Consider the following 26,336-nt stretch of genomic DNA (forward strand, 5'->3'; position numbering starts at 1 on the left):
CGTTAGGGAATTGTTGTCGCGAGTAGAAGAACCAAGTTCCGAAGATTAGAAGAGTTACTTGATATTTAATGATATGGTGGTTTTGCTGAATCTGTACTACCGAGTGTACTTTTAAATCAGCGACGCTCCATGGATAAATGTGCCTGACGTGGCCGGAGTAGTTTCAATTGTTGTAAGGTGTCCTTCACTGCCTCAGCAAAAGGTCTTTTTGAGCTGGAAGAATCAAGTTTCAATGTGTAAGGAATTGCATGACGATCAAGATCTCCGGACTGCTATTGCTGTTACCGGGGGGGCAATGCGCATCGTACAATGCGGCTGGTTCTGTCATTGAGGATCTTGAGTGCGAGGAGTGAGACAGCTATGCTCAGGCGTCTAAAACATTGCTCTATCCTTTCTTAAAGAAGTCATTCGTTGTGGTTTTAAGAGACCATCACGCGTGTCATCCCAACAGACAATTACGTCAGGTGTAACCCATTTTTTTTAGCTCTGGAGCTAGTTTTCAGAGCTAAAAAATTAGGCTTCATCTCATTAGCCCTTACCAAGATAAACGTGCGACGCCATCTACCCGTTCATTTCTACACATAATCTGCAGACTGCGCGCCGTCGTGTGTCAGAAAGAGTGCACGCTTGATGTCAGATGTATGCAGCCACGATCCCGACACGAGCGCCGATTATTAAAACAATTGCTACAAAAGATAATGATCGATTGCATTTTGTTCAGCCCTTGACCTAGTGGATGGTCTTTCTCGATGTTTGATAAAGGATACCCCTCTTACCGGTGTGGATATTTAGAGTAAACTGATCTCATAGTGGATATTCATGCCAATGAAACTATCCAATGCACCAGCAACATTGAATCATGTGGTGACACAAGGAGCCATGCCACACCGAGGTCAAGCACAAATCATTTTCTAAGATTTCGTCATCCATCGTCGTGTAGAGCATGGAAAGTCTAACTGAGAACCACGCCGAATCTTTGCGAGTACTGCTCGATTGTGTGCGCTTGAATGATCGAATCGCAATTTAAACAAGTGTGGTATTGTTGCCAACGGATCCCCGAACTGAGTTGTTTTATTAAAAAGTAAGACCTGAGAGCAGCCTTCGTAGATACGAAGTCAACTGTAAATGAGCCAGCTTCTATTGTCCCAAAAGGGCTTGATAAAGTGGCGTGGGGCCGGTCAGCTACTTGCATATTTACATTGCATGATGTGCCAGTAAGATACGACTATTTGCAAATCCCCTAACACCGTTGTCAGATTTTGTTGGTAAGCGGCAGAAGAGTCTGCCTGAATAGCTAAAAAAGAAGGCCTCATGCATGCTCCAGATCCAGCTTTTGCTAATCTAGATCGGTCAATGTATTTCGACTGTGACGGTTATGGTTTTGACATAGGATGCAAATTTACATTATAAAGATGGTAATGGTTAAAGAAGCGCGATCGCGTTTGAATTTTGTAAACTTGTTGCGAAATAGACAAACTATGTTGAACATGACAAAGAGTTACATAAAGCATGCCATCGATAGTTCAGGGTGCGCCGGCTTAGCTCGAAGCCGTTTGGAGTATATAGAAATGAGTAATTTGTTTGTGATCTATACATATTATGCGTCGTTGCGTACAGCAAATAGAGAACTGTCAGATGCTTAATCTTTTTGCCGATCATAAGGCATCAGCTAGGTATCCTGAATTGGGTAGCGGAAGCGCTATCGCGTAACCCTCGTCTAAGAATTGTAGCCTGTCACAATTATGTAATCGTCAATTGATATGAACATATCAACGGCGTACGGGCCAAACGAAAAATGCGCTGCGCTACAGAAAGCTTCAAGAAGCAAAGCAATTCAGAGCTCAGTTGTCGCCTTTTAAAGCGCGCTTGAACCTCTATGCCTACATTATAAGGCTTGTTGATTACAGCATCGACCCACAGGACACTTAACGTTTCGTGGCGCCTCACGAAAAGGACTTTAGGTAGAGAACACAGTCTCATACTACCCCAATGAGTGGCCACTACCATTTCACGCACGTGTAATACCTAAGTTTTAGTTTTTGCGGACTGCCGGAGTAAGTAGGCTCATTAGATGTTGTCAGCGTTTATGTAAAATTGCTAAGCTGTTGATCGACTGAGGGTTATACCAGCATGTCATGTCTGAGTACATCGTATCAAATAGAGGTCCGAGCATTACAGCATCGCTTTTAAAAGCTTTTTCTAATGTTTTTCGAAAATTGTGGGTGTGTCAGCCTCTGTCATTCGCAGATAGATTTCTAGACGGAACGCGATAATTGCGTTGTGGATGGTATCTCCCGAAGCACTTGCACGATGTGAACTCTGTGCTTAAACGATACCCCCTCTCATTGAGTATATATTGAACAACGCAGTACGTTCCTCTTCAGGCGTTACCCCATTTCATATAAAAAATTTGGTGAACTCTCAGACGATTTTGACCCCACAACAAAATGAATTTGGTCTGAGTAGAGAGGAGCTGTCAATCGCTGCTATCAGCTGGGCTACACTTTGCGGAGAATCAACGCTTTTGTACTAACGGATTGAACGCAATGAGCAGGGCGCGCGAGCGCGACGTAATGGCTGAGAGTCGAGATTAAAACAAAGCAAACACCGATACCAGAGATCAGCATAGAACACATGAATATGCTGTGAAACAAAAGGTACTTATAAAATACAGTCAACCTGCCTACTCATGCAGTGTCCGCAGTCTACATGACTAAGTTGTGACCATGCTACATCGTACTGCCCACAACTTTAACCAAAAATCAATAAGTAATCCTTAGTATATAATTCCAGGAAAAATTAAACATACAAAAGGTCTGGACGGGCTTCTTGAAACGATACTATGATCACGCTCTTACGAGTGAGGTGGGCACAAAATATTACTACAGATGGTGTAACATCTCTTCCATCCCCTAAAGCCGATCTTTTTGATACTTTAAGGCAGCGACGCGTTAATAGAGCCCTAAGTCAGGCAATCCGATGACATTACACTTTAGATGAATTCGAATTCCGGCTCATCTTACCATACCTTGAATTTTGAGAAGCAGTAGGAATCAACCAACCTTGCGGTAGTTCTACTCTTGGTAGGTATCCTGGAGGCGAGCATGGCGGGAACTTGAGACGACGATATGTCACTTCGACGTCCACATCGCGCTTTGCAATTTGTTAAGGTAAGCACGAGACAACACTCTCAACAGATGTTCGCTTTGCCGAAACCAGCTTGTAAACATTTAAGAAGAATGAAGCTGCACTGGTGTACATATCAAATGTAGGGAAAATACAAAAAATGGGCAATCAAAGCTCATGTTTGAACAACTGAGTGGTAGATTGTTGATTAGCAAGCCGGGAAATTGAAATGAAGGGAGAAACATGGATTTGTATCCCACGCTTGGTGCCTTCAGTGCCATTGTCAAACCAGCGACTATCTCGATTTACTATGATACAGACATTTAGGTCGTATTTGAAGAAATGTCATTGAATGAAGCTTTGAATCGTGAACACAAAAAACTTGTTCGTACTACATTTGTGTCCAGTGCATCAAGCGTTACCAATCCAGAAGCAGTTTTTACATCTCAATATATGTATGTATTTGCGTTTGTTAAGGCTTTTTTACAAGATCTACTTAGCTTTTAATGTGACGTCTACGTTCTTGTCATTAGCATTACAATTTAGCGCACCTTGCACTATTTATTACATGATGGCTATTGGCATACAATTTGGCGTGACACTTACTCGAGGAATAGCGTGACAGTATTCTCACCGTTATATTATTACTGACAAGAGCAAGATAAGCAATCTGGCTTGGATGGTTTTCAACGAATACTGCCGGACGCATCAATTGAGAGTCAGAAGACATAATCCATCCCATAAAATACTAACACCCTTCCGGTACCGTCAGACTGATCTATGGTGCCGCCGCACGCTGCGAGAGTTCTACCCGGTTACCCGGTTACACGTTTCACACGTACCACATGGTGCTTGCCCACTTATACATGCTATGGCGCCGACTTACGCTCGAGCACCACTCGAAAGTGCTCCATGTGGGAATCCACAATCAGTTTTTCTCGCGGTCTATTAGCCAACCCGCTTTTTGATCTGAACAACTGCGTCCTCCAGACAATTAAAAGTCTCTGGTGCATCAGACGGTCCTTGTTGCATGAACAGCCGCTCACAGAGATTTTACTAGGCTCGCCGCAAAAACAAGATATTGCTGACTCCCACCAGAATTATATAATGCTATCAACCTTGTCAAGAGCACTGAACAAGTGCGCTTACTCATGTTTATAAAGATTGTTTTTCATTGGATGATATTTGGCCTCATTTAACCAAATGGGGGCATCTACAATAAAGAAATTAGCCACTAACTGTTTCCTTCCTGACTCAAGAAATCAGTGCTGGGAAGGCAGATTTGATCTCTTTTACAAGCCCGCTTCATACCTCACAAGAAGTAGAATGTCAATGACGCCACAATATTCTCTCGGAATGAAAATACCATGTGATGCTATGTTTGATCCAGAAACCAATTCAACTTGAATACGTACTCGGTAACAAGCGTAGCATGCCTCCATCACTACGTCGTGATAGTCTGTGAACGATGAATAAAATGATTCTGTAGGATCGTTGGCCATAGCTATCGCTCCTTGCACTTCCTGCTCTGTCAGTGTTCAAGATACAAGATTTATCCATTATGGATATCGAGCTCAGCTCATCCTGATGTACCACCGTGATCTCGCCGTCTTGCAATTCTTCGAACATAGGGACAATTCTACCGGATCTATCAAATCATCTGCCAAGAGCCTTGTAATTACTAAGACTAACTTGGTCACTAGAATCTCGGGTGAATCATTTTATTCTTTGCTTACTCGTGGGGCGTCACCATTACGCATGATGTGCTTGACACAGGGTAGAACTGACTCAGTAGTACCATCAGCTTTCATTTCTTCAGGAATTATCTCATTTAGTCGCGACACCTTTCGCTTCAATTTCCCACCAGCCCTGGTAGCACAGAGACGTCAGCTCACTACTGCTCTTTACTGCCCCATCAGAGATATACTCTGGCGGCCTTGCTGTTCAGCCGACCTTTTTCGTCACAGTGGAGATACGTTGTGGATACACGCGATTTACAACCGCTTGCTTCTGTCTCATTCCAAGACCTCGGGTGGCTCACTACCGCCCCTACTATCAAGCTCCACCCTAAAAAGTCTGCAATCAGCATCGGACATTAGCGTGCCCTTCATGATATTTTAGCTTCATGCTTGCGCCAAAAGTGCTTCTGCTGTTAGCAGAGGTGAAAACATGACTTGTCATTGCTTTACCAAGAGAAAACTGCTATGCGCCAAACATTTCCGACCTCCGGTCGACGCGTTGGCTCGTGGTATCCCAGTCACGTCGTGGCTAAAATGAGATTGTATATAATTTCTGGTGTTGGATTAGATAACGTTCTGCATCGTCAAAGACCAAATTCGTCATTCAAAGATTTGACGTAAAGTCTGACAGTTTTATCATCTCCCCTTGCATGATGCATGTATCTGTAGCTGGGATCATCAATGAATTCGCGCTCTGTCTACTGTTTCGACTGTTGCACGATGTACATCTCTGGGTACGGATGGAGGTGTTGTATTGGGACTTGGACCTCTTTTCGACCGATTCAGTTGGAAACCAAGTCGGCGATCTCATCAAGTGTAGCTTCTCGAGCGTCGGTGGCGAGAGCCGCCTCTTTTAAATATTTTCTGTTCCATTTGATGTAGTGATATCCTTTTTCTACCTTTCAGATGAATGCACGGAAGTTCACAGTGTGGAGTAAAAAACCAGGCAAAGCAAGTGCTCGTTGGGCATTTACTGTTGTTCAATGACTTCAAAATAGAAGTAGTGTACGACCATGTGTGTTCTCCGTCTTTGAGGGGACTGTCAATGTACAACACTATTGTGCACATACACCTAATACTTCTGTACAAATGTGCAAAACACAAAGTTGCAAGATTGTACAAAGCTCACATTACTTACATTGTTGAGTGGTGGAAGACAATCCGTGCCGCCTAGCCTCACGTCAAGCGATAGAGATAATCTTATGTAATAAAGCTTCAATATTTAGCATCGCTTGAATCGAATTAATCCTAAATATATCTTTCTCTATAAGTCGCAGAGCACCCAAGGTAATTCGTTACGTTGGAGAGTCGCAGTTCCAATCCCGAGTAGAGCGTACACACCCAACTTCTTTGTGTTTGTTGATGTGGACTCTTTGAGTCAGAACTTTTCTGTGCTGGTGCCAAGACTACGGCACCTCTAACTTTTCTAACAATATTCCAAAGGAGTAAATGTGAATACTGCCCGACTGTTAGCCAGAAGTGTCAGGTTGACATACACAATTATATATTGCGTTATACTAAGATTTTTTGCAAAATTACATAAAAGTGTCATATAAGCTGCATCAAAGTTTATTTGATGCAAGTTGTCAGTTGCACACAAACGTAACGTGTACATTTACAGTAGAACCATACTACCCCGTCATAATTCTGAGTTCGTAAAATACAGCTTTGTTTTACAAAATTTTCAAATCTTATTTATGTGAGGTTTGGTCGTTTTTAAGATCAGACGATAGCACAGGGTTGCGCCGAATATATTCACTTCATTACTTGCCTTCTACTGCTCACACCTGTGGCTGCAAAATTCGTCCTTTAAGATCTTCATGACTGGCTTTTATTCTATCACTCGTTCCAATCAAATTTCAGTCTGATACTCTCGGACGTTGATTCTTCAAGAGTCTCGACGTGCGTCCATCCTGTGGTTATAAAAGATATTCAAACTTCTGTATAGCCTATGCAGCACTCGATAATTCCATGACAAAAGAGATTATTTCTTGCCATGATTCTGATAATCAAAATGACGAACCGGCTCAATTCTCAGATGTCTTGAAAAAATAGTAATACCACTCTCGAAGTTGAAGGTGGTATCTAAACTAATATCCAGCTTTCGCCAAGAAGGGGATTTGTCTGCATAACATGTTCATACCCCAACGATAGCCACTAATTCAGCAAAAGATGACTTTTAATGACTTGCGTCTTTCAAACGTACTTGTCGAATAAGGTGGTGTAGCATTTTCCGAGACTAAAGCGTGCAGAAGGACAAGGGTACAGCGGCAACTGACTTTACCATCTGTCATACGGCATTGAACAAGAGAGATGTGTTTGTGCACATCTGGCTGCGTCAAAAACGTTACTCTTTTCTTAAGAGCTCACTTAGCAAGTCGTGATGGCAAGTAATAGTCGCTTCACGGTCAATCCGTTTCCAGACCTGGTTCTCACAGCCAAAGATCAATCTCACCTTATTGCCATTGCTGACAAGCTCGTGTTAGCGAAATTACCAGAGTACCAAAAGCATATCAACAATCAAAAATTCGTCGATCCAATTCGATGGAAAAAGTTGCAAGGGGATGGTAACACCATAATGTACATCGAGCGTAAGAATGCGAGTCCCGAGATGAAATTGCCAACTATGCTTATGGTTGGTCCGCTTCCTGGATCCCTTGATGAAAACATGTTTGGACTCGTAAGCCCAACGCTTGAATCGATGCGCATTAAGTCATCGTACCTTAAAGATTTTAATGCCGCTGCAGTATTAGCGACGATTGTTGAACCGAGTGTAGAGGAGCCGTTTCGTTCGCTTGTCGTCAAATGGATAGAAATCGATGTTCCGGGTGCGTCAATTGGTTTTGTACACAATCGTGACTACGTGTACCTCGAAAGTACAGGTATCATGCGTCTTGCGAACGGCGAACGTGTTGGATACCACTTGCTACATTCGGTGAATTTCTCACAAACATACGAACTGCCGCATCGTGTGCGTGGGAACTTGTCGCTCTGTGGACTATTTTATGGAAAAAGACCTGATCAAACCGATTGCTATGGCACTGGTATTATGGACCCCCGCGGTGAATTGATTCCAATTTTGGGCATCTTGGGCATGGTTCAAGCAGCGATGGCTGGACTCAAATATTCGTATTGTGGTCAAATGAAAAAGCTAGCATGGTCACTGGAACAAAAGCAGACCGAAACAAAAGAACAAGCCATTTCAATGCTACAATCCGAATGTGTGACGTGCCAAAAGAACGTCAAAGGATACATTTTTGGGAAATCTCATAAGACGTGCAAGTTGTGCTTTGGTGTCTTGTGTGCTTCGTGTAAAATTCCCAAGAAACTTAGTTTTATTACTACAGACCTAAAAATGGTGCAGCGCAAGGTGATATTCTGCACAAAGTGTCTGATTCAAGCGACTCGCATGGACTCGGAGGAAGCAGCAAGAATGCAGTTTGTACACAGACGTCAAGTACGATCAAGTGTCTACGGTACGTCGGATTTATCTTCCGTTGTGAGCTCGCGTCCGAATAGCTTAATGAGTCTGCATGCACAGCAAGCCCAATTCGCGTAATTATGTATAAAAATTCACATTATCTCTTGTTTATAAATGAATATCTGCAAAAAGATTGAAAGATGACGGCACCGTCCATGTCCTCAATGTAATTTTTCTTGTAATTTTAGAATGTGTAAGTATATAATTTATAAAGATAAACGATTGGCTAAAATTGCGGCATGTGTCTGACAAGACGTCGTGATCAAGATGTGAAGACTGCAAGAATATGAAGAGAATTTAGAGATTGTGTGAAGCTAATGAACCATGTAAACGCTGTACTTGGCAAGCAAAATGATGTCATCCGGCTTACTATAGCTCAAAGCGGGGGACTGAACACCCGGTGCTGATATTATGGTGGCAGCTGAACAAGAAGCAGTTTGGTGTGAGTTAGAGTTTCGAGAAGACGAGATTTACGTGCTGGTGAAAATTTTACGAAGCAGCGGTTGCTGTCGCGGATGAAATATATGTGATGGCGAAACAAATGTGAGAATCACACGAGCAGTTGTTTGAAGACAGAGGAAGCGATCCAGTTTCTTACAGGTCGGATTGACCATCGGCAGGGACTACTGCAAGAATCATGGTGAAATTTGTGTGCACTGTTCTGGTTACTGACAGCTGCATATCATATGCAATTGAAATCACTGAATAAATAGTGTAACAGCGCGGACGACCTGGGAATTTCGCAGAACGCAATATCAGTAGTGACGAGTTTTGTGTCCTTGGTGTGAGCGAAACGGCATAAAAATTTTTACACTAAATGATCCTGGCCGTAACATTGAGCGGCTTGATGTTCTCATATAAAGTGATCCAAATCATTAAGAATCAGATATCTGAAGAGATGAAGATGCTTATCGAAGAAAAAAATGGGTGGAAGATGCAGACGATTTCAGGCTTGTTCGGAGCTGATTGTGCTGAATCTTCTTGCTTAAGATCCAGTGTTGGGTTCAAACCAACGATTGGAGCTCATGAGCAATTCTCATGTCTCTGATCGCGAAGCAAGCATAAAAAAGCTGGAGGAGCTTTTATGTGATAAAATCGCTTATGAAGATAGGAGTGATGCTAAACCTCCACTGTTAATCTCAGAAGAGTCTTGTCGTGTTTTTTGTGTTAAATGATTCAAGTCATGACATTGGCCTTGACATGATTATACGCTTCTACAAACAAACTCACACAGGCATGTGAGCAGCAATTTGTAATGACACATTCATTTCTGAGTATCCCATAAGTATATGTGGAAAGGATACTTTTGCAAACAGCAACGGTAGAAGCTAGTTTCGCTATGAGTAAACAGAAAAAAATCGAATGTTGTGCTTGAAAGAAAAATCATGTATTTGAGATTGTGACACACTTTCTATGAAATGGCCATCGATCATAGTCAAAATCTTGTCACAATTGTAGCAATTGTATCTCTTGACATTTTCTTTTTATTTAAAAATTGTCAGTATGACAAAAAAGTGTAGTAATATTAATGTACAAGGATGTGGACCACATTGGTGTTCAAACTTCTTCTGTCTTGGAGTTTGACGCGACACCTTACACTCGACCGTGCACGCGTCTGTGAGCATAATCACATGGTGAAAAATGGAAAGAGACAAAATTGATATGTACATACACGTTTCACTATAATAGAAACGTACAGAATTCCGATTACACTTCGGTGTATTCGTGAAAACTAATGAATTCCGAAATATCGCTGTTTATGAGGAAAGCTTTGTGCGCATAATAATGTGGATATTATACTAAATGTATGTCTATGCTACGTACACGACAGACTCGCTACACTTGGTGGCACTAGTAGTCAGTTCCACGGCCGAATCGTAATAAAATGTAACTTCTGCGAGAACGGACAATAATTTATTCGAGAAATTATCCGCAGGGCAAATCGGCACGCTTGAAAAGCTTCGTCCAGACGGGATCAAGGTATTAGCAGTCAAAGGTCGATATGTGGATATCGCTCTCCAGCAAGCGCTCACCAGCTATCAAAATGCACTGATGCCCGAGACGGTCACCGTAGAAATGACATTATACGGAAGTCGACGTTGATAGTCCAGCCTATGGAGAAAGGATTTGGAAGAAGCGCTATATCAAGAAGAATAAAAGTAGGATGACCAATGCTTGACCATGTTCGACGCAGAGCAACGCCGCGGTGTCCTTGCGGTCTTTAAAGTAGGAGGCCGTGCGAAAGAGTAAGAATTTTGCGCATTATCTCTCTCGAAGAAACATTTTTAGCATTGAATCTCCAGGAGTGACATAAATTGCGTTTTTTTCTTCCGCCAACAAGGCGTATCAGGTGGGACTCCCGTCTAGATCTTCCGCGTTCTTACGGTATATTTCGGGGAAACATAGGTACCACATTAAAGGCGGAATGCAACCAAGGGTCCGGTATAGAACCCCCCCCGTAAGCATACCAGTGGCGATGGACTTGACCATGCAAAGAAGCGAGATAAATAATGATTTTTACTGAGCTGTCCCGCGGTACTTGCAGATGAAAGCGGTGATCATAAACCTCTGCACCTTGCAAATCGCCTTTATTCCGCGATAACAGATCTAAAGGGCCGCGCTTCTACAGAAAGCTATTTGATGAATCCTACTCCGACCCAGCACAGCGTAAAATCTTACTGAACCTCGTGAAGATCGTAATCACTGGGATCCAGTCCTAAAGAGCGGCTTTTTGCTAATAATAAGTGGGAGTTTTATCGAAATAGAATACGGGATCCGTGTGTCTTGGGGACCGATATAATAATAAAATTTTGACGAATCTAAAATAAAAACTTTGGACTTTGACAGAATGAATAATTGTCGCTTCCTGGACTTTGATTTATGATATGAAATCATCATCGGTATGGCAAGGCTGAAAAGTTATTAGACATGAAACAACTGTATGTCGATGAGTTTGGGTGCCTCGCACCTTTATTTGGCTGGGGCTTCGCGAGTCAAAAAGACACCACTCTCATAAAGAAGTACGGCTTTTGATACGGGCTCAAAGCTGTGATGGCTTTTGTGCATGGGATAAGGATGTCGGAAAAGTTGAGTACTGATATTGGGAGACTGTCGACCACAAATAGAATACCAGATTCTGGACCACGAAGGCTCACTCATCCGTGTCACTACGTGATTGTATCCTGCTGACTCAGCACTCCGTCTTACATGTCCACCGTTTGGGGGTAAAAACGCACGGGTAAGTGCCGAAACATTCTTCATGCGCTCACAATATTTTTGGGTTGTTATTGGTTTGTAAATATGTCTTATTACATTGGGCTGAAACGCGCGACAGAACTTTGAAAACCGCATTGCTGGGAATTTACTCCTCGGTAATTTTTACAAGGACTCATAAGACCGGGTTGGCAAATATTACCATCTGCGCACGGGGCCATCAATATTCATTTTCAGCGATGAAAACGCGAAGAGGATGGTCATCTACGCAGCAGATACTATTCGCACCACCGACACATAGCCGCACGGCGGCGCAGCTACTGAACCCATTCCTATCTATGCACAAACCTATTCCAACGATATGACTGTGCTCAGACGTGCGAAGCATGAGCAGGTTGAGAATTAAGAACCACATCAAACACTTGACAACAATGCTATAGTGTTTGCGTTTCAATGAGATGAAGAGCTTAATTGAGATCAGCCTGGTAGGAAGTATAGAAGTACTAAAGATTATTGTGGAACAGCCAGTTCTATGTCTCATAAAAGCCTGTAAATTTTGCTGATCTAGCGAATTACATGCAAAAATATGGTGCAAAGTATGTCGACATGACACGACTCCGCATGACATTTCTTAAAATTTAAGTTAATTCGAGCTCAGGTGCGATAAAAAGGTGACCTTTAAGGCCGTTTTAATTGTCTTATTCCTGCTTTCAAAATGGATTTTCTGAATCAAAATCGGCCATTTCATGTCGACAGTGGCGTTCCGGCCTTTACAATAGGCTGTAGCTCTTGGGCTGAGCAGATGCCGATGTTAATGAAAGCATAACCTCCTCCAGTTACGCCATCATCGAGCGGGAAAAAAAAGTTAACCTGTCCACGGCAAGAAGCCACTCGCAATCGAGTACGCGTTATCAAGTGTCAGGTACGCATACTAGAGTTTTGGAGCTCAGGTACGCGTCGCTGTAGTACTGCACCGATCCGCTTGACACTTATCGTGTCGTGGTATCTTATGATGATGTCCAAAGTAGATTCTACTGCATAAAGCAAATAATAGTTTGATATGTTGCCATATTCAACGAGTAAAGACATACTGCTCAGTGAGTAGTATGTTTTGGTTGTTGAACACGTATTAAATGATCTATATAAATGTGTGCTCGTGAACGGGTTTGATACTCGCCAAAAACAGTCGCACTTCTAGCCAGTCTACCGCGTTCTGCATACTATCGGCAGTCCATTTGCATAAACATTTTGGTCTTCTGAAATATGCGTCTGGTAGTATCGACGTTGGCGAGTCGGTTGTAGACTTTGTAGGCCGTTTGAGCAAGAAGGCTACGCTTAGGGAGACCGTGATCAGTGAGAAATTATCTAAGCTGTACCATGACAGGCAAAGTGTTTCGCCAGTTTAGCGAACCAATAGCCATTATATCGACTGATAACCCGCACTTTACAGCAGACTAACGCTTTTTTAATGATACAGCAGCTGACCATCAACAGAAAGATAGTCGGACAGAACACGTTAATTGCGCGATGGGGATATTATTCACATTATCTGCGCAGAGATATCGCAGTGCTTGAACAATTTGCTCTCATTCGCTTCGTTTTTGATCGGAAAAGTAGAGCATTACTCTGGGTCCAAAATGACGTTGGCGTATCTCTTTTTTTTGGAACTGCCACGAGGTATATCCAGTCGTAGTAGTGGAGGGCCGACAATACAATTTGCTTAGCTCATCTCATTAGAAATATCAGCCAGTCGAATTGTGATTCTGCCGAGAAGTATAGCCACTTCTTAGCAAAATCACATATTTTCTCAATGATATTAAGCATGATGCATCACGTCTACGAGACTACGGTTGAGATCCAGGATGTTTAAAAGCAAAATAACAATGACAGAAGCAGGGAGACAGACGCGGATATCTATTTGGCAAAACCTTCTAGAATGCAGTTACCATAACTGCACATGAAGTGACAACCACAGAACGACTATGTATCGATTATGCTACATCGAGCCGCAAACGGTCGTGTTGTGTACGAGGCTTAGTACTATGCTTGATACCTCGGAGGTAATACAAATGTATATTGTGTTCTAAGTGGTTTTACTAAAGCCATACTACAATCTCGCTATTACGAGCCAGTCGGATTTCACAGCCCCATTTTAGAGAGGGCAGCATCTCTCCCGTCTCCTGTAGCCGTGTACGCTGCCGCAGCCTGGAATCCAATCTGATATATAACGCATCTCAGGATTTGATGCACTCTCAAACTTACTCATACGACGACGTGTGTTTACGAGGGAAAAGGTCACACGAGATTGCCGCGTTTGGGTCGTCTTCCGTCGGCACTAGTTGATAAGGAAGTAGTGGCTTGCTTGGATGAGAAACATATCTTGGATGGGTAGATCTAATAGGACTGTTACTAGTATCAGGGAAGAACAAGGATTATCCGCATTAGGACAATTTATAGGAGTGTAAAGCTCAACTTTGTCAGCAATGCTTTCGCGACGTTGCTACGACTCGATATCCCTTGATTATTTCCTTGAGGAAGAGAAAAGTTGTTGATTGCAGCGCGCTTTCACTAGCGAGTAAGAATCAAATCTTTTCAAGTTCGACAGTTTGTTATCATTACTGTCTTCTGGGGAGGAGCCGCAATACGTAGAGATAGATAGACTTCCGCCGCGTTCTTTGAATTTGACATGTCAAATATGATGATTCGGACGTCAAAAGTGGCTAGTGAAGCCTTTATTAGATCAAGAGACAAGATTTCTTCGTCCAGTGCACAAGTTGAATAATTTACACATCAACACAGACACCAGCATTCAAAACAGACTGTGTATTACTCGTCTATACGCTTAAAAATGCGAAAAAAATCAATTGTTCTATGTGAAAATGACACTATACTCCGCTCCTATGAGTTGATTCAAATTGGAATCTGTGTCATCCCTTCACTACCACCGCTGAGCTCTATAGCAACGACGCTGCTATGAATCACTGAGTGTGCCTCAATCTCTGAGCGCGGATGCGAGTGCGCAACTCAAAGAGCGCGCCTTAACTCAAAATCAATCTAGGTGCAGTTGTATGCTGTGACTGTCAAGAATATTGACGCTCCATTACGACCAAAAGGCCATGAGAGCTAGCCGCAAGAGGACCATTCTCCACCAGCACGGTCGATGATGAACGGATGGTCCACTTCCACGTAAACTATTTACTGGAAGGTACGGTAGATCACTACCGCTTCCAGTATTTAGTGAGGTGGAGGAGTTCTCGTTCTGGAAATCTATTGGGCGATTGAATTATACTTTTAAGCAATTGTCTGTATACATATGTTCTTGCAATCTGCACTTCCACCCGAAGTCTCCGTAAAAGAAAATGTTGGGTCGCACATCGCAGCGCTCCCCAATCGCGATTGTTATTCTTTTGCCTGCGAGTCTGTCTCTCAACACCAAGAGCAAAACAAGTGTTATGCAAAGTTGATTTGCAAGCATCTCTTGACCCCGCAAAGCATTATTTTGATGAAGACGTTATGCGTTCGAGAGAGCGGCGGTTGGACAGTTATGTATCCCGTTGTTCGCTACGATCGTTCACAGTTTGAGTAAGCATGAAAAGTACATAAAATATATTTTGTCCTTCACGTATTTGTGCGAGTTTCGCCTGCGTTAGTCGTTGGATATGTGTCTTTAAACATCGACACTCTCAGCCATAGTCTCACAGATCTAGCGCATTCCGCTCAATACCATTTCAAGAAAATATGTGATTTTGCAAAGGAGAATGGTTAGGCTGATATCACAGGTTCTATTGTAATGCTAGCTTCTTTGCCACTAAATATGGGGTGTTTCGCGGCGGTGTAAAAAGCATATGGGAGCTGCCAGACGATTTATGTTAATTACGATAAAGTTTGAAGAGGTGTGCACTCCACCATACAGCACCAACAAACTTTTACGAGCAACTTGCTGTAACACCTCATTCTTTCCACATAAGTGCTACGGAGGATGACCTTCACCAACTTTCTAATCGTCGATATGAATGCGGATAGCTGGCGAATGATCATTTTATTTAGTGCCTTCATTACAAAGACTTTAATCAGTCATGTTGGCAAAACGCTTCGTTTATCAACAAACAGCTCGTCCAAACTCTTACTGGACATAAAAATAGAACAGCAAGGTAAACCGTCATGTCAAACCAATTTACAAAGAGAACAAAATTGGCATTTCCAAGAGCGTCTTTTATAAGACCTTCAATGAAATCCTTCTACCTTTTTGACATTGGATACACTGCCAGAACTGACAGACTAGCCATAGGTTCCTGCGAATGCGGCAAGGGTTTGACCCTTATAGCAAGCTTCACGCGTGTGCAAATACGTTCAAATCCACATATACAGGTTATACAACCAATGCATAGCACTCACCGTATAGCGTTCCTTTTATTTCCAAGGTGGCCACTAAATCATGTATCATGTGCCTCGTAAAAAATTTGTGGTAGAGGTCCGAGTGATACGGCATTACTACATAGCTTAAATTAGCGGTGCAAATACGCAACCGTGTGCTTAAAGAATCAGCATCTTGTTTTGCAAACATTTTATACTACAAAGTTGCCAGCAACGCATCACATGTTCAGCCTGACCCATACGCTGGACATATCGCCCACCAGCTGGCAACATCACAATTGCAACTTGCAATATTTTATGATCATGAGAGTGCGAAAGCGTATTCACCACCACAAAAATCCGCTCAGGCTAGAACGTTACCTCATAGATACACTTGGCGAAGAAGAATAACAGTTCTGCAATTCTTTGTGAGAGAAAAGCGACAACGGTGCTGTGTGTAACTATGCATGATCTGTATAAATCATAGGTAGATCAGTGTGAAGGTGGTGTGTCCTGAGCTTGACAAGGGTTTACTTCATTTCTGGGAGCTTTGAGTTACGAACAGGGAGGTTCATCTCTGCTCCTTGTTCTGGAAAGCTTCAAACGCGAACATGTGTCCGCTCGAACAAGCATCAAATCGGAGTGAAGCAGAACTTTATAGAAGCAGAAATGTCACAGGTGACATGAAACACCGGCTTGAGTTCGGATAAATCTGATTCGGTGCCCGCAAGATGTATTCACTTCCAGCAAAACAGACCGCCTCTTCGAGCGCACCTCTGCACCAATCGAGATCTTTCTCAGGAGATTCTTATCACATCTTTATAGCTTGTACAGTAGTTGTGCTAGCGGTTCGTAAGGACAAACCAGTTTAATGGTTTTTATCGATTTTTTGCAGGTTTTCATTTCCACGTTGCACCCCATATAGTTATTTCGTTTGGGCCAAACATTCTTTCTCTATTTCGGAGAAAAGGCATTTAAGCGCAGATACATGATAACTGCTCGCGAATGATTAATGTAGCTTTACACATCCGGCTCCCTAAACTCGATAAAATTATTGTTAAAACATCGACAAAACGGGTTTGTAGATGGGTAGCCTAGATGTGGTCTGAACTGGTGTGTCACTAGACGATTTAACGTGGCGCTATATAGTGCCTGAAGCATCACCAGCCACTTCCGAAGCATTTTGCTCCGAGAAGACTCCACCGTCAGAAAAATACCGCTACCACTCAAAAGTACTCATAATATCCATCTACCAGGTTGAAAGCACTGAACAAAAATCAGACGACCAAGCCGTTCTGCAGAGCATCCTGTTTAGACATTGGCTTTTGTGTCAAAATTCTGGGCGTTTATGTAACCATATCATGCACTATCATCACTTGCAGTTTGACTTTCTGAAACAGAAAGTGGGCGCCGGCGAAGAAATACTTTTTCTTACCAAATATATACCTTGCACTTTGCATGGAGAAAAGTGTCAACCACTTCACCCTTTTTCGTTTGAGGAGGACCATTGCCGTGAGATGCACATTTGATTCTCACTTTCATAACGCACGTTCTTCCTAGCCAGATCAACAACCACAGTGGGTCTATTCTCACCACGTCGTGAAATTTCTTCAACCAAGGAATAAAAGACCACTAGGATTTCTAAAAACTTCTTGATTAATCCACACACACATAGTGTTCTGCAAGCTCCCTCAATGACAGCTCCTTTATAGATGATCACGAGCTCAGCTCTCTCCATTCCAACCGTATCATCTCGATGACGCCTTTGTCTAGGAAATCCTCACATGTATATGTGATGAGTAATCCACCTCTTGAAGCGCTTCAACTGACCAAAACGACGGTGAATCCACAACCCTTCAATTTCTTTCGGTCACCTCATTTACGAGTAGAATTTTTTTCTCGTCACTTCCGTGTGGATCGTGATTGTGTTGCACGAAGGACAAGTCAGTCACATGGGGTTGCCTAGCCGTGCCGCCACATTCTTACAGAATTGAATTATCCTTTTGATATTCAGTGCCTCACTCCTCAACTCCGCTGAGCTGTGAGGTATAGCTGCGTTCACTCTCAAGCGGCTTTGGCACTGAGATGACAGTCCACGGCTGTTTTTTACCGTCCCGCCATATACACTCTGGTACTTAAGATGTTGGGTTGTCCTTCGTGTCTGAACCGACGTGCACTGTGGACATCGATATAGAATCACAATTCTGTCTTATCCTCAGACCACGGCTCACTACCTTACTGCCTCTCGAGCTCTGCCCGGAGCACTTAGCAATACTATTTCTGAAAATTTGTACTATAAAATGTCCCGCAAAAAAGCTGTTGCGACTTCTAGCCCGTTCCAAAGGCGCATAAGTTTTCTGATAGATATGCTCTCTTAAGTATGGGTTCACGGCTCACAAGAGTAAAACCTAGTCTTTTTGGCTTTCAGTTGACTCATTGCGCGTGGCATTTCAGCCAAATGATAACTAGAATGAGATCGTTTCTAAATTCTAGACCCAACCTATCAGACTTTACTTAAAGGTTGCGCATAACCTCTTCACTTTTAATTATTCTTTCATAGTAGGACGCACTGATACGTAACTATGAATGTCATTTTCAATGCCATCGCATACGGTCTACTCGTTTTTGACAGTCACGCGTTATATGTAGTTGCTCGACGCTTCTGAACTTTTAAGGCTTTCACGGCCTCCAAAACACAAGACGTCATTATCACAGCTTTCAATATTGATCTGACAACTTCACTTCTCTGGAAATGAGTCGCTGTTTTTGTTCGGGGGTTCACTAACCTCTGTCAGATGGTACAATAGATTCAGTAGGCTGATGTGGACTATTCACCGCATGATGGTGTTGGACCGTGACCCTTCAAACTTATCGGCTGAGAGCAAAGGGGGCACGTGAGGACTACCGATGGAAAATCTGCGGGCGCGGGGCTGCTGGGCAGCCGAGAAATCTTCTTCGCTTTTCTCAGCAAGGCTGTCTGCGGCGTGCTCATTGAGCCACCTTTCCCAGCATCCCGTCCTGTCTTTGCGGCGTTTAAGCTGTACATCATATTAAATGTGATGCCCACCGTTTCCTCATCAGAAAAGGGTGGGTGCGAAAGGTCTTGATGCGAGCCGCATCTACTCGGGAACTATAACCGCCTTCGGAAGTTAAAATGACGTCATTTCATCAATGCGAATTCTTTATCCCGGACATTGTCTGCTGGTTCTCGCGTCTCTTGACGGGAACATCGAACGCGCCAGATACGCCTGTTTAGTTGGTGCTTATACTCGCAATACTTGTCTCTTCAAATCCTCCTAAGGCTGAAATTCCTCTAATGCCGAGTTATAACACGAAGGTTGAAGCGAAGCTGCCATGGCTCTTTGCTTTGAGGAAGCTAAGCCAAGGCCACCAACCTTACATCAAATACCTGAACCATTATGAGTGTAGCGGATCGTAATCCGCTACCTCCAAGATTACCCAAAACCTTGACCAAGGCAAATGCGCTCTCCCGTTCAAAATTAAAGCTGTACTTATTTGTTTTATTTGCCGTAGAGCGGCCTATATTTAAACCTTATATATTATATAAATAGTAAAACCTGATTAATATACATAACCACTAGCAGTCCTGCCAATTCTTGTTACGGTGTAGCACACAACATTGTGCGATTACATCATCTTGTGTAATCCACACCTTTGTATGGTAGCACCATCTTGTGTGAACCACCCCTATATACCAGGGTACGTGTAACCCCGTTACAAAAGTACTCAATCTTCAGCACAACATTTTACAGCAAGCACGACGCACTGCGACTCCGCTTGGAGCATGATCAAATTATAACCATCTTGTACCACGTAATCCATCAATTCGGATCATAAAAAGTGCCTGTACTTATCAATATTCACATGTAACGTGAATTTTGTGAATTATCTGTACTGTGTTTGTATCAAATGTGGAAAGTGTAAGTACACAAGATTATTGTCCTTGCCTTTTGAATCAGTAGTAAGTAAATCCAAATGTCAAACCAAACTAGCATCAAGTACGATGACGTTCTTGACAAGCTTGATCACATGCACATGAAGATACTTTTGATTCATTTTGTAAGTAGGATCAACCGAGCTGTATCTCATTGCGTAATGTTCATTGTCGAGGGGGTACTCTACCGGGACGATCTAGGTCTGTCCATGACTTTTTCAGCTGCTCCATTAAATATGTAGTTTCAAGTAGACAAGTCAAACACAAAGCCAAAGTCGGTATATAAAAGTCTGACTCATGAATCAGCAGGTGTGTATAGCTTACAGATATTTCTCATACGAATATACCTAAAAGTGCAATATATCTGCTAAATTTTACGATTTTTGCTACGTCGTCTTCACGTGGTCGATGTCTGTATGTCAAATACTGCTCTGAGATAATACATCGTCGAAAAAATTGTCCACATGGTGTTGTTACCATTTTTTAATTAACAGAAATAAAAGAAAAGGTGATATATTTGTGTTTCACTGATCACGAGATTCTAGAATTAAGGCAATGTGTAAGTGAATCTAAAAGCAATAACTTAGTAAGAAAGATTGTAGTATGTTCACTAAGTAAAATATTTATAATTCTTCTTTATCTATTGGATTGCTCGTTCACTCTTGTGTTCTTATTCGTTCGACACCAGCAAGTTTTGTCCATTTGCTCGAGTGACGTTTGACGGCATTTGTAATCAATCTAGACACTCTCTTGGCCATCCACAACGACGGAAACTCGATAAGATAATACGTTGTTGCCGAAAGTGCAAATATGAGTAGTAGTCTGGAAAAGAGTCGATCAAAATAATTCGTTTGCGCTTTCAATACTGGATTATACACGACAAACGAATGCATTAAATAGATGGAGAAGCTAAATTTTCCCCAAGTACAAAGCACATTCCACTCGAGCATTGTCGATATATAGGAGGGTTTGATCATTTCAATCAAGATAATTATTGCCCAATACGCGCTGGTATATGGAACTCCTTTAATGTGAGAGAATGGATTCTCAAACACCCACGTAAATACGAGTCCTCGAAATGTCACGCTCAGCAACATTAAAATAGCTAAGCTTTCTACCGTTCGAAGAAAAAGAGTGTGCCACCATCGAAAGATAAAGCTTGTTTTTTTTATCCACGAGTCCATTTTAATGAAAACAACAGCTGCCATTGATCCTGTAAAAAATGTTGAAATGTGAAGTTTCAAAGGTTGGTGATCGCGTCTACCCGTGAAAATTCCTTCTTTAACGATCCACACCGTGAGCAAAAGTCCAGCAATCCACCATAGACAACGTAGTTTGATGACGACGAAGACAAAGATGGGTATCACAAAATAATACGCAATCTCCAATGGTAGCGTCCAAAACACATGATAGCGATACTGAAAGTCAAACATTAGTGTCTTGACAATATCATAAGGAGGTCGTCGATGATCAACTGAGAAGTAAAGTGATTGGTCTTTGACTGTCAAGAATGATACGACGATAACAGTAACAAAGAATAGAGGGTACACTCGAAATAATCGACGCTGGAAGTAATCAATTAATGACAATGCCCATGTACGATAGGAGGCACCTTGAGCAATTAATGTCTGAATCTTTTGCATGAGGATCCATGTGAGGAGATAGGAAGAGAGCACGAAGAATAGATCGACACCAATTGCCCCAAGTTGGAGGTGCATATGTGGCATGAAGTCATGAGAATGATGAACAACGACAAGCAAGGCTGCAAGGCCGCGCGTACCAGTAAGAAATAGAACTTTTGTCTTGCGCTCAGGTGCTGGAGGATTTACTTGGCCTTTTGAAGTCGATAATGATACAGTGTCCTCAGCTTCGTGTCGTAATTGCGGTTCATCTGCTTTGGAAGAAGAAGGCTTCGTGATATTCCTTTCTTCTTCGCCTTCATTAATTATAATCGTATGTGTACTCTCATTCCTTGTGTCGCTACTTGATGTGCTTTGTAGCATCTTTGGTGTTTTTCCTGTTGTGCTACGAAAAGATCAAAAGCGCAAGTTTGATTCCAACGAGGCTACAACAGGTAGAAATTGTATCGTATACACCCGTCGATACAGCACCTGCAGCGACCACATGGAAACATGCGATATGTCAAATAAAGCGCTTATTCCAACAGATCAGCTATATTATCATTCCTACGAAAAATTTGGGTATTCACAACAACATATGGCAAAGACACCACAATCCAGATATGTCGTCCTCTTCTTCATACTGTATACGCTAAACACGCAAGTGCCATCCATTCTGTCGTTGGATGGGGGATCAGATTCGCAGCATATGTGCATTCTACCCAAATCTTGTATTAAACAGTGGAAGGTGCGTGAATATTTCTATGGTTTAGACTGATTCTCAAAGGTCTCTCTTTACCACTTTCTATTCAGATGGGACGACTTTGTGAGGTTTACATGAATGAGCACACGAAAGGACGCAAAAGAGTGCTAGAAGACGATGATCCCGCCCCAGACTTCTTTAGTGAAATACAGCAGTCCGATTCTTGTTAGTTCTAGCAAGGATAAAGTGCTACATAAAGTTAAACGACCGATTAAGGTTAGTAAAGAGCCACCAAGTGGTGATGCACAAGGATCAGGAGCTCCACCAGCACCCAAGCCGACAGTTTTTACAGGCACTTACTCTCATGGTACTAATCCAACTGAAGATATCTTGAACTCAATTCTACCACCAAAGGAATGGACAGAAGATGGACAATTGTGGGTACAGTACGTCTCGAGTACACCAGCAACGAGACTCGATGTCGTGACTTTACAAGACCAATTGGATCTACGACTGCAACAGAGACAAGCTAGAGAGACGGGGATCTGTCCTGTACGTGAAGAACTTTATGCACAATGTTTTGGTACGTTGCATCTCATTCTCAACGTCGCTTACGCTAGGACTAAAAGTTGATTTTGACGAAACGACAAGATGAATTGATTCGACAAATTACTGTCAATTGCTCAGAACGTGGACTTTTATTGCTTCGTGTCCGTGATGAAGCTCGCATGACAATCGCAGCATATCAAACACTATACGAATCAAGTATTGCATTTGGAATGCGTAAAGCGTTGATGGCAGAGCAAAAGAAAATGGAGACCGAGCAACAAATTCGTACGTATGAAGGAGAATTGCGTGGCTTAACGTCGCAAATTGATGAAATAAGCACGAAATGTGAGGCAGTAGCACAACGTGAAGATGAAAGAAAGATCCAAGATGAAAAAAAACATCAAGAAGAAGTGGATTCCTTGCGCAAGAATAATGAGCAATTGAAAGCCAATCTCGAGATCATGTTTGCAGCTTCTAAGTAAGTTCGAAGCACAGCAACATCAGAAAGATTATTCATAAAGTCATATAATCTTTACATACAATTTTATAATTTATAATTATATCACATTTGTGAATGTAATAGTAGTTTTTGTAGCTATATTCTATATCACATTTGTGAATGTAATAGTAGTTTTTGTAGCTACATTCTTTATATAGCAGCTAAGTAGTACTCATAATGTGACTTTACTAATAGCACTCTTACACACGCTGTAGCTACTACTTCAGTATAATAGTAATGGTTAATATTATTATAATTGCTGATTGTTCCTGATTAGCTAAAATAAAGAAAATAGTAGTTGGAGAGGTAAATTTACAGTCTCCTGCAATGGACCCATATATCCGCGTAAAGAGAAGGAACCAGACGGTGTTTCTCGACGTACAGCTTGCGGATACGTTCCTCAGTGTAAAAGAAAAGCTTGGATTTATTTTTCATCTGCCAGCCTCGAGCATTCAGCTCTGGCAAGGGCTAGATCAGGTCGGTAACCTTAGCTGGATATTTTGTGATTAAAGTATTAAAGTTTCTCCTAAATGACAGAAGGAAAGCAAGGAGCTTGTAGATGCTGCAACGCTTGCGGATCATGAGCTACAGAATGATGCAATTATTTACATGTGTTGGAAGAAAGAGAGTACGTGATAATATCATTCTTTTCAAACGATAGTTATTAACTACTTTGTACTATGCGGAAATAGATTCCGATTCGTGGGAAGATCTCAGTGTGACCAAAGTAGATGTCATTGATACAGGCGAAGGCTCAATCTCAGCCGGTGGATCATCCGCGAGTAATATGAAAGTTGAGTAGATTGCTACTTTAATTGCTGAAGCATTTGATTAAAACTACAGATAGAATCACATTCATTAATGAAAAAATGACACTAGTATCTTCATTTAATATCTACTCAAAGTTCAGAAATTTATCATTTCCATGCGTTTGACGCACACTGCCTTTAATAGACACTTTAGCAATTCGTGATCCAAACTGGATCGCTCGTTTCGCAAGGTTTGCACACTTTGATAGACCAAGTGCTTTGGCTACAAGACGCAATGCTCGTTTCTCGCCAATACCACGAGGTAAATGTGCATCACAAAGACTCGAGACTGAAAATGATGCAATTGTTGCAACCACTTGCTCATCTAAATATGGAAATCGTGCTTCGCGACCATGCGCAGCAATGCATCGATCATCTCGCCCTAAATTACGTTTCCAGATTCGAGTGCACTCCATTTCAAGTTCTGCTCGTAGTGCTTCTTCTCCCTTTGTCAAAAGTGTCGTGCGATGACGTCCATAACCTGCAAGTTGTTCGTCAGCACCGATTCCAACTAGCACGACTGAAGCACTCGTTGAATACATGGATTGAGTTTTAGATGATTCACTTAATTCTCCACACCCACGAGAAAGAAACCAGAATGCTGCACCAATGTTAAAATCCATGTGCGTATCACATGGAGCCATGAGCGTTTGTACTTCGTGTTGTGCACTCGAGAGTTCACGTCGTGATACATTGATCTTGATGAGATTCCACTGGCGTTTTGGGTACAACCGACAAAGTTCAGCATGGGATGTTTCAGCTGCACGGCGATCTGGTGATTTAAATGCTGAGTGCTCATCGAAACACACAGTTAAGAGGTCAATAGGTTCGTTTGGACGAGTATGAAAATGACTTAACGCGGCCAGAACGACGGAATCGATGCCACCTGAAAAAAGAATAGCCACTTGAGCAGAAGATGATTTCTTTTCAAAAGATCTCGACGGAAGAGAGCGAATACGTATACCAACAGCATTGCTCAACGCTACCAAAAGTGCACATGCAGAGGAATAAAGAGATTCTAGATTTTCTTGAGCCAAAATTCCAGCTTCATTCGTTATGGAGGGTAACCTGGTTCCGAATCTATCCATAATGTGACTTGATGCACTCGATGTTACGGTTAGCGTCGGAATGATTGGGGTATACGGAAAAAACTCTATTCGAAACGACGGTAAGTCTCCGTTCGTCGTAACTGTATATGCGCTTAGACCAAGCACATAGACACCAGATGCAGGTACTTCATTGTACTGACACAAGTCTTCACTCCCCTCTCCGATCGCCACGTTACTTAGCACAAAGCGTGTCAAGTCGTTAATAGAAATTTTCGTCGACGCTGTGACTGTTCCCGCCAGATTAGCCAAAATGTCTACTCTACACTTCTCTTCCATACTATTTCCATGCACATTATAAAGCAAACTTCGACGGCCAAATCGATCGTGTGCAAAGTATATTCGTTTTGTCGCTTCATGAAACCATGTAATTGCAAAAGGACCACGTACTCGCCGGAGCACGTCCACTACTGGGTCACTTGTCTCGTTTCTTAGAGTTGCCTCCGATGTTAACTTTTCTGCTGCAGCTTGCAACATTTCAGAGATTAAAATCGTGTCATTGTCGTGCATCGGATCCCATTTGTCTTCGTCTTTGATTTCATCCATTCCGAACACTTCTCCGTTCCAACACAATATGTTATTGCAGGTATCAATAATTGGTTGACAAGTCAATTCATGTCCTCGTAAATGAAGCACTGCACTGTGCATTGCTATTGTACTGTTGATAAAAGAATTGTGCTCGTTGAAAGCAATTGTCATGTGTCGAATGACACGCTCATAGTGATCAGGCCCGCGTTGAGATAGTCTTCGTTTGAGTTCGAGATCGAATTTTGTGAAGGGTGCGGTGGTGTCAGCATTGTGCGTACTGTTTGATGGAATGGAAGGAAGTGAAGTACTACATGCGTCACTGCACAAAGAGTTGGTGAGCACGAGTCCTATACCACACATTCCAAATCAATTGATCACATCTTTTTGACACTATCTCAATTCATAAATATCAAATATTGACAAAGTTTAACAATTCCTTGCTTTAAAGCCGTTCAATGATCGTCTTGAAGGCTTACTACATGAGCTCAGTGAGAAACTGAAGGCAGTTGAGGGCTCAAAGACCAAAGTAAGCCACAAGAAAGTGTAGCCATACTTGTTCGGATCAGCAGGAACAAGGATAGCTGAACAGCTATTTTTTAACTAACGGATTTTTACGAATAGTGATCGGTCTTTTATTTATTAGTAGCCTCAAGAAA

At 42.2% G+C, this 26,336-nt stretch overlaps 9 protein-coding genes across 9 annotated transcripts; 5 read left to right on the top strand and 4 right to left on the bottom strand.

The window, feature by feature from the left end:
- Positions 1 to 3,369: 3,369 nt before the first annotated feature.
- On the top strand, positions 3,370 to 3,633 carry PHALS_10163 (uncharacterized protein; the record flags this gene model as incomplete). Its single annotated transcript, XM_024725539.1, has 2 exons — positions 3,370 to 3,391; positions 3,467 to 3,633. 2 exons carry the CDS (start codon positions 3,370 to 3,372, stop codon positions 3,631 to 3,633), a joined length of 189 nt encoding a protein of 62 aa, XP_024576306.1.
- A 3,151-nt stretch (positions 3,634 to 6,784) lies between these two features.
- On the bottom strand, positions 6,785 to 7,159 carry PHALS_10164 (uncharacterized protein; the record flags this gene model as incomplete). The annotated part of the gene is made up of 3 exons (XM_024725540.1): positions 6,785 to 6,814; positions 6,889 to 6,989; positions 7,072 to 7,159. 3 exons carry the CDS (start codon positions 7,157 to 7,159, stop codon positions 6,785 to 6,787), a joined length of 219 nt encoding a protein of 72 aa, XP_024576307.1.
- Positions 7,160 to 7,248: 89 nt separating this feature from the next.
- Positions 7,249 to 8,424, top strand: PHALS_10165 (FYVE-FINGER-CONTAINING RAB5 EFFECTOR PROTEIN RABENOSYN-5-RELATED; the record flags this gene model as incomplete). The annotated part of the gene is made up of 1 exon (XM_024725541.1): positions 7,249 to 8,424. The coding sequence occupies one exon, from the start codon at positions 7,249 to 7,251 to the stop codon at positions 8,422 to 8,424; it is 1,176 nt and encodes a 391-aa protein (XP_024576308.1).
- Positions 8,425 to 8,524: 100 nt separating this feature from the next.
- Positions 8,525 to 9,986, top strand: PHALS_15414 (uncharacterized protein). Its single transcript, XM_036407419.1, has one exon. The coding sequence runs from the start codon at positions 9,164 to 9,166 to the stop codon at positions 9,392 to 9,394; it is 231 nt and encodes a 76-aa protein (XP_036263125.1). The 5' UTR covers positions 8,525 to 9,163; the 3' UTR covers positions 9,395 to 9,986.
- A 2,159-nt stretch (positions 9,987 to 12,145) lies between these two features.
- Positions 12,146 to 12,385, top strand: PHALS_10166 (uncharacterized protein; the record flags this gene model as incomplete). Its single annotated transcript, XM_024725543.1, has 2 exons — positions 12,146 to 12,155; positions 12,243 to 12,385. 2 exons carry the CDS (start codon positions 12,146 to 12,148, stop codon positions 12,383 to 12,385), a joined length of 153 nt encoding a protein of 50 aa, XP_024576310.1.
- Positions 12,386 to 14,659: 2,274 nt separating this feature from the next.
- PHALS_10167 (uncharacterized protein) lies at positions 14,660 to 14,934 on the bottom strand (the record flags this gene model as incomplete). The annotated part of the gene is made up of 2 exons (XM_024725544.1): positions 14,660 to 14,826; positions 14,892 to 14,934. The coding sequence occupies 2 exons, from the start codon at positions 14,932 to 14,934 to the stop codon at positions 14,660 to 14,662; spliced, it is 210 nt and encodes a 69-aa protein (XP_024576311.1).
- Positions 14,935 to 20,523: 5,589 nt separating this feature from the next.
- Positions 20,524 to 22,128, bottom strand: PHALS_10168 (acyltransferase family; the record flags this gene model as incomplete). The annotated part of the gene is made up of 3 exons (XM_024725545.1): positions 20,524 to 21,892; positions 21,964 to 21,978; positions 22,058 to 22,128. The coding sequence occupies 3 exons, from the start codon at positions 22,126 to 22,128 to the stop codon at positions 20,524 to 20,526; spliced, it is 1,455 nt and encodes a 484-aa protein (XP_024576312.1).
- A 67-nt stretch (positions 22,129 to 22,195) lies between these two features.
- PHALS_10169 (axonemal dynein light intermediate polypeptide 1) lies at positions 22,196 to 24,039 on the top strand (the record flags this gene model as incomplete). Its single annotated transcript, XM_024725546.1, has 7 exons — positions 22,196 to 22,234; positions 22,300 to 22,390; positions 22,449 to 22,772; positions 22,841 to 23,216; positions 23,594 to 23,714; positions 23,775 to 23,865; positions 23,930 to 24,039. The coding sequence occupies 7 exons, from the start codon at positions 22,196 to 22,198 to the stop codon at positions 24,037 to 24,039; spliced, it is 1,152 nt and encodes a 383-aa protein (XP_024576313.1).
- A 93-nt stretch (positions 24,040 to 24,132) lies between these two features.
- PHALS_10170 (asparagine synthetase domain-containing protein 1-like) lies at positions 24,133 to 25,800 on the bottom strand (the record flags this gene model as incomplete). Its single annotated transcript, XM_024725548.1, has 1 exon — positions 24,133 to 25,800. One exon carries the CDS (start codon positions 25,798 to 25,800, stop codon positions 24,133 to 24,135), a length of 1,668 nt encoding a protein of 555 aa, XP_024576314.1.
- Between the last annotated feature and the right edge of the window lie 536 nt (positions 25,801 to 26,336).

Source organism: Plasmopara halstedii, assembly GCF_900000015.1.
Source record: "Plasmopara halstedii genome assembly, contig: Scaffold_444, whole genome shotgun sequence".
In the NCBI taxonomy this organism is placed as follows: Eukaryota; Oomycota; class Peronosporomycetes; order Peronosporales; family Peronosporaceae; genus Plasmopara; species Plasmopara halstedii.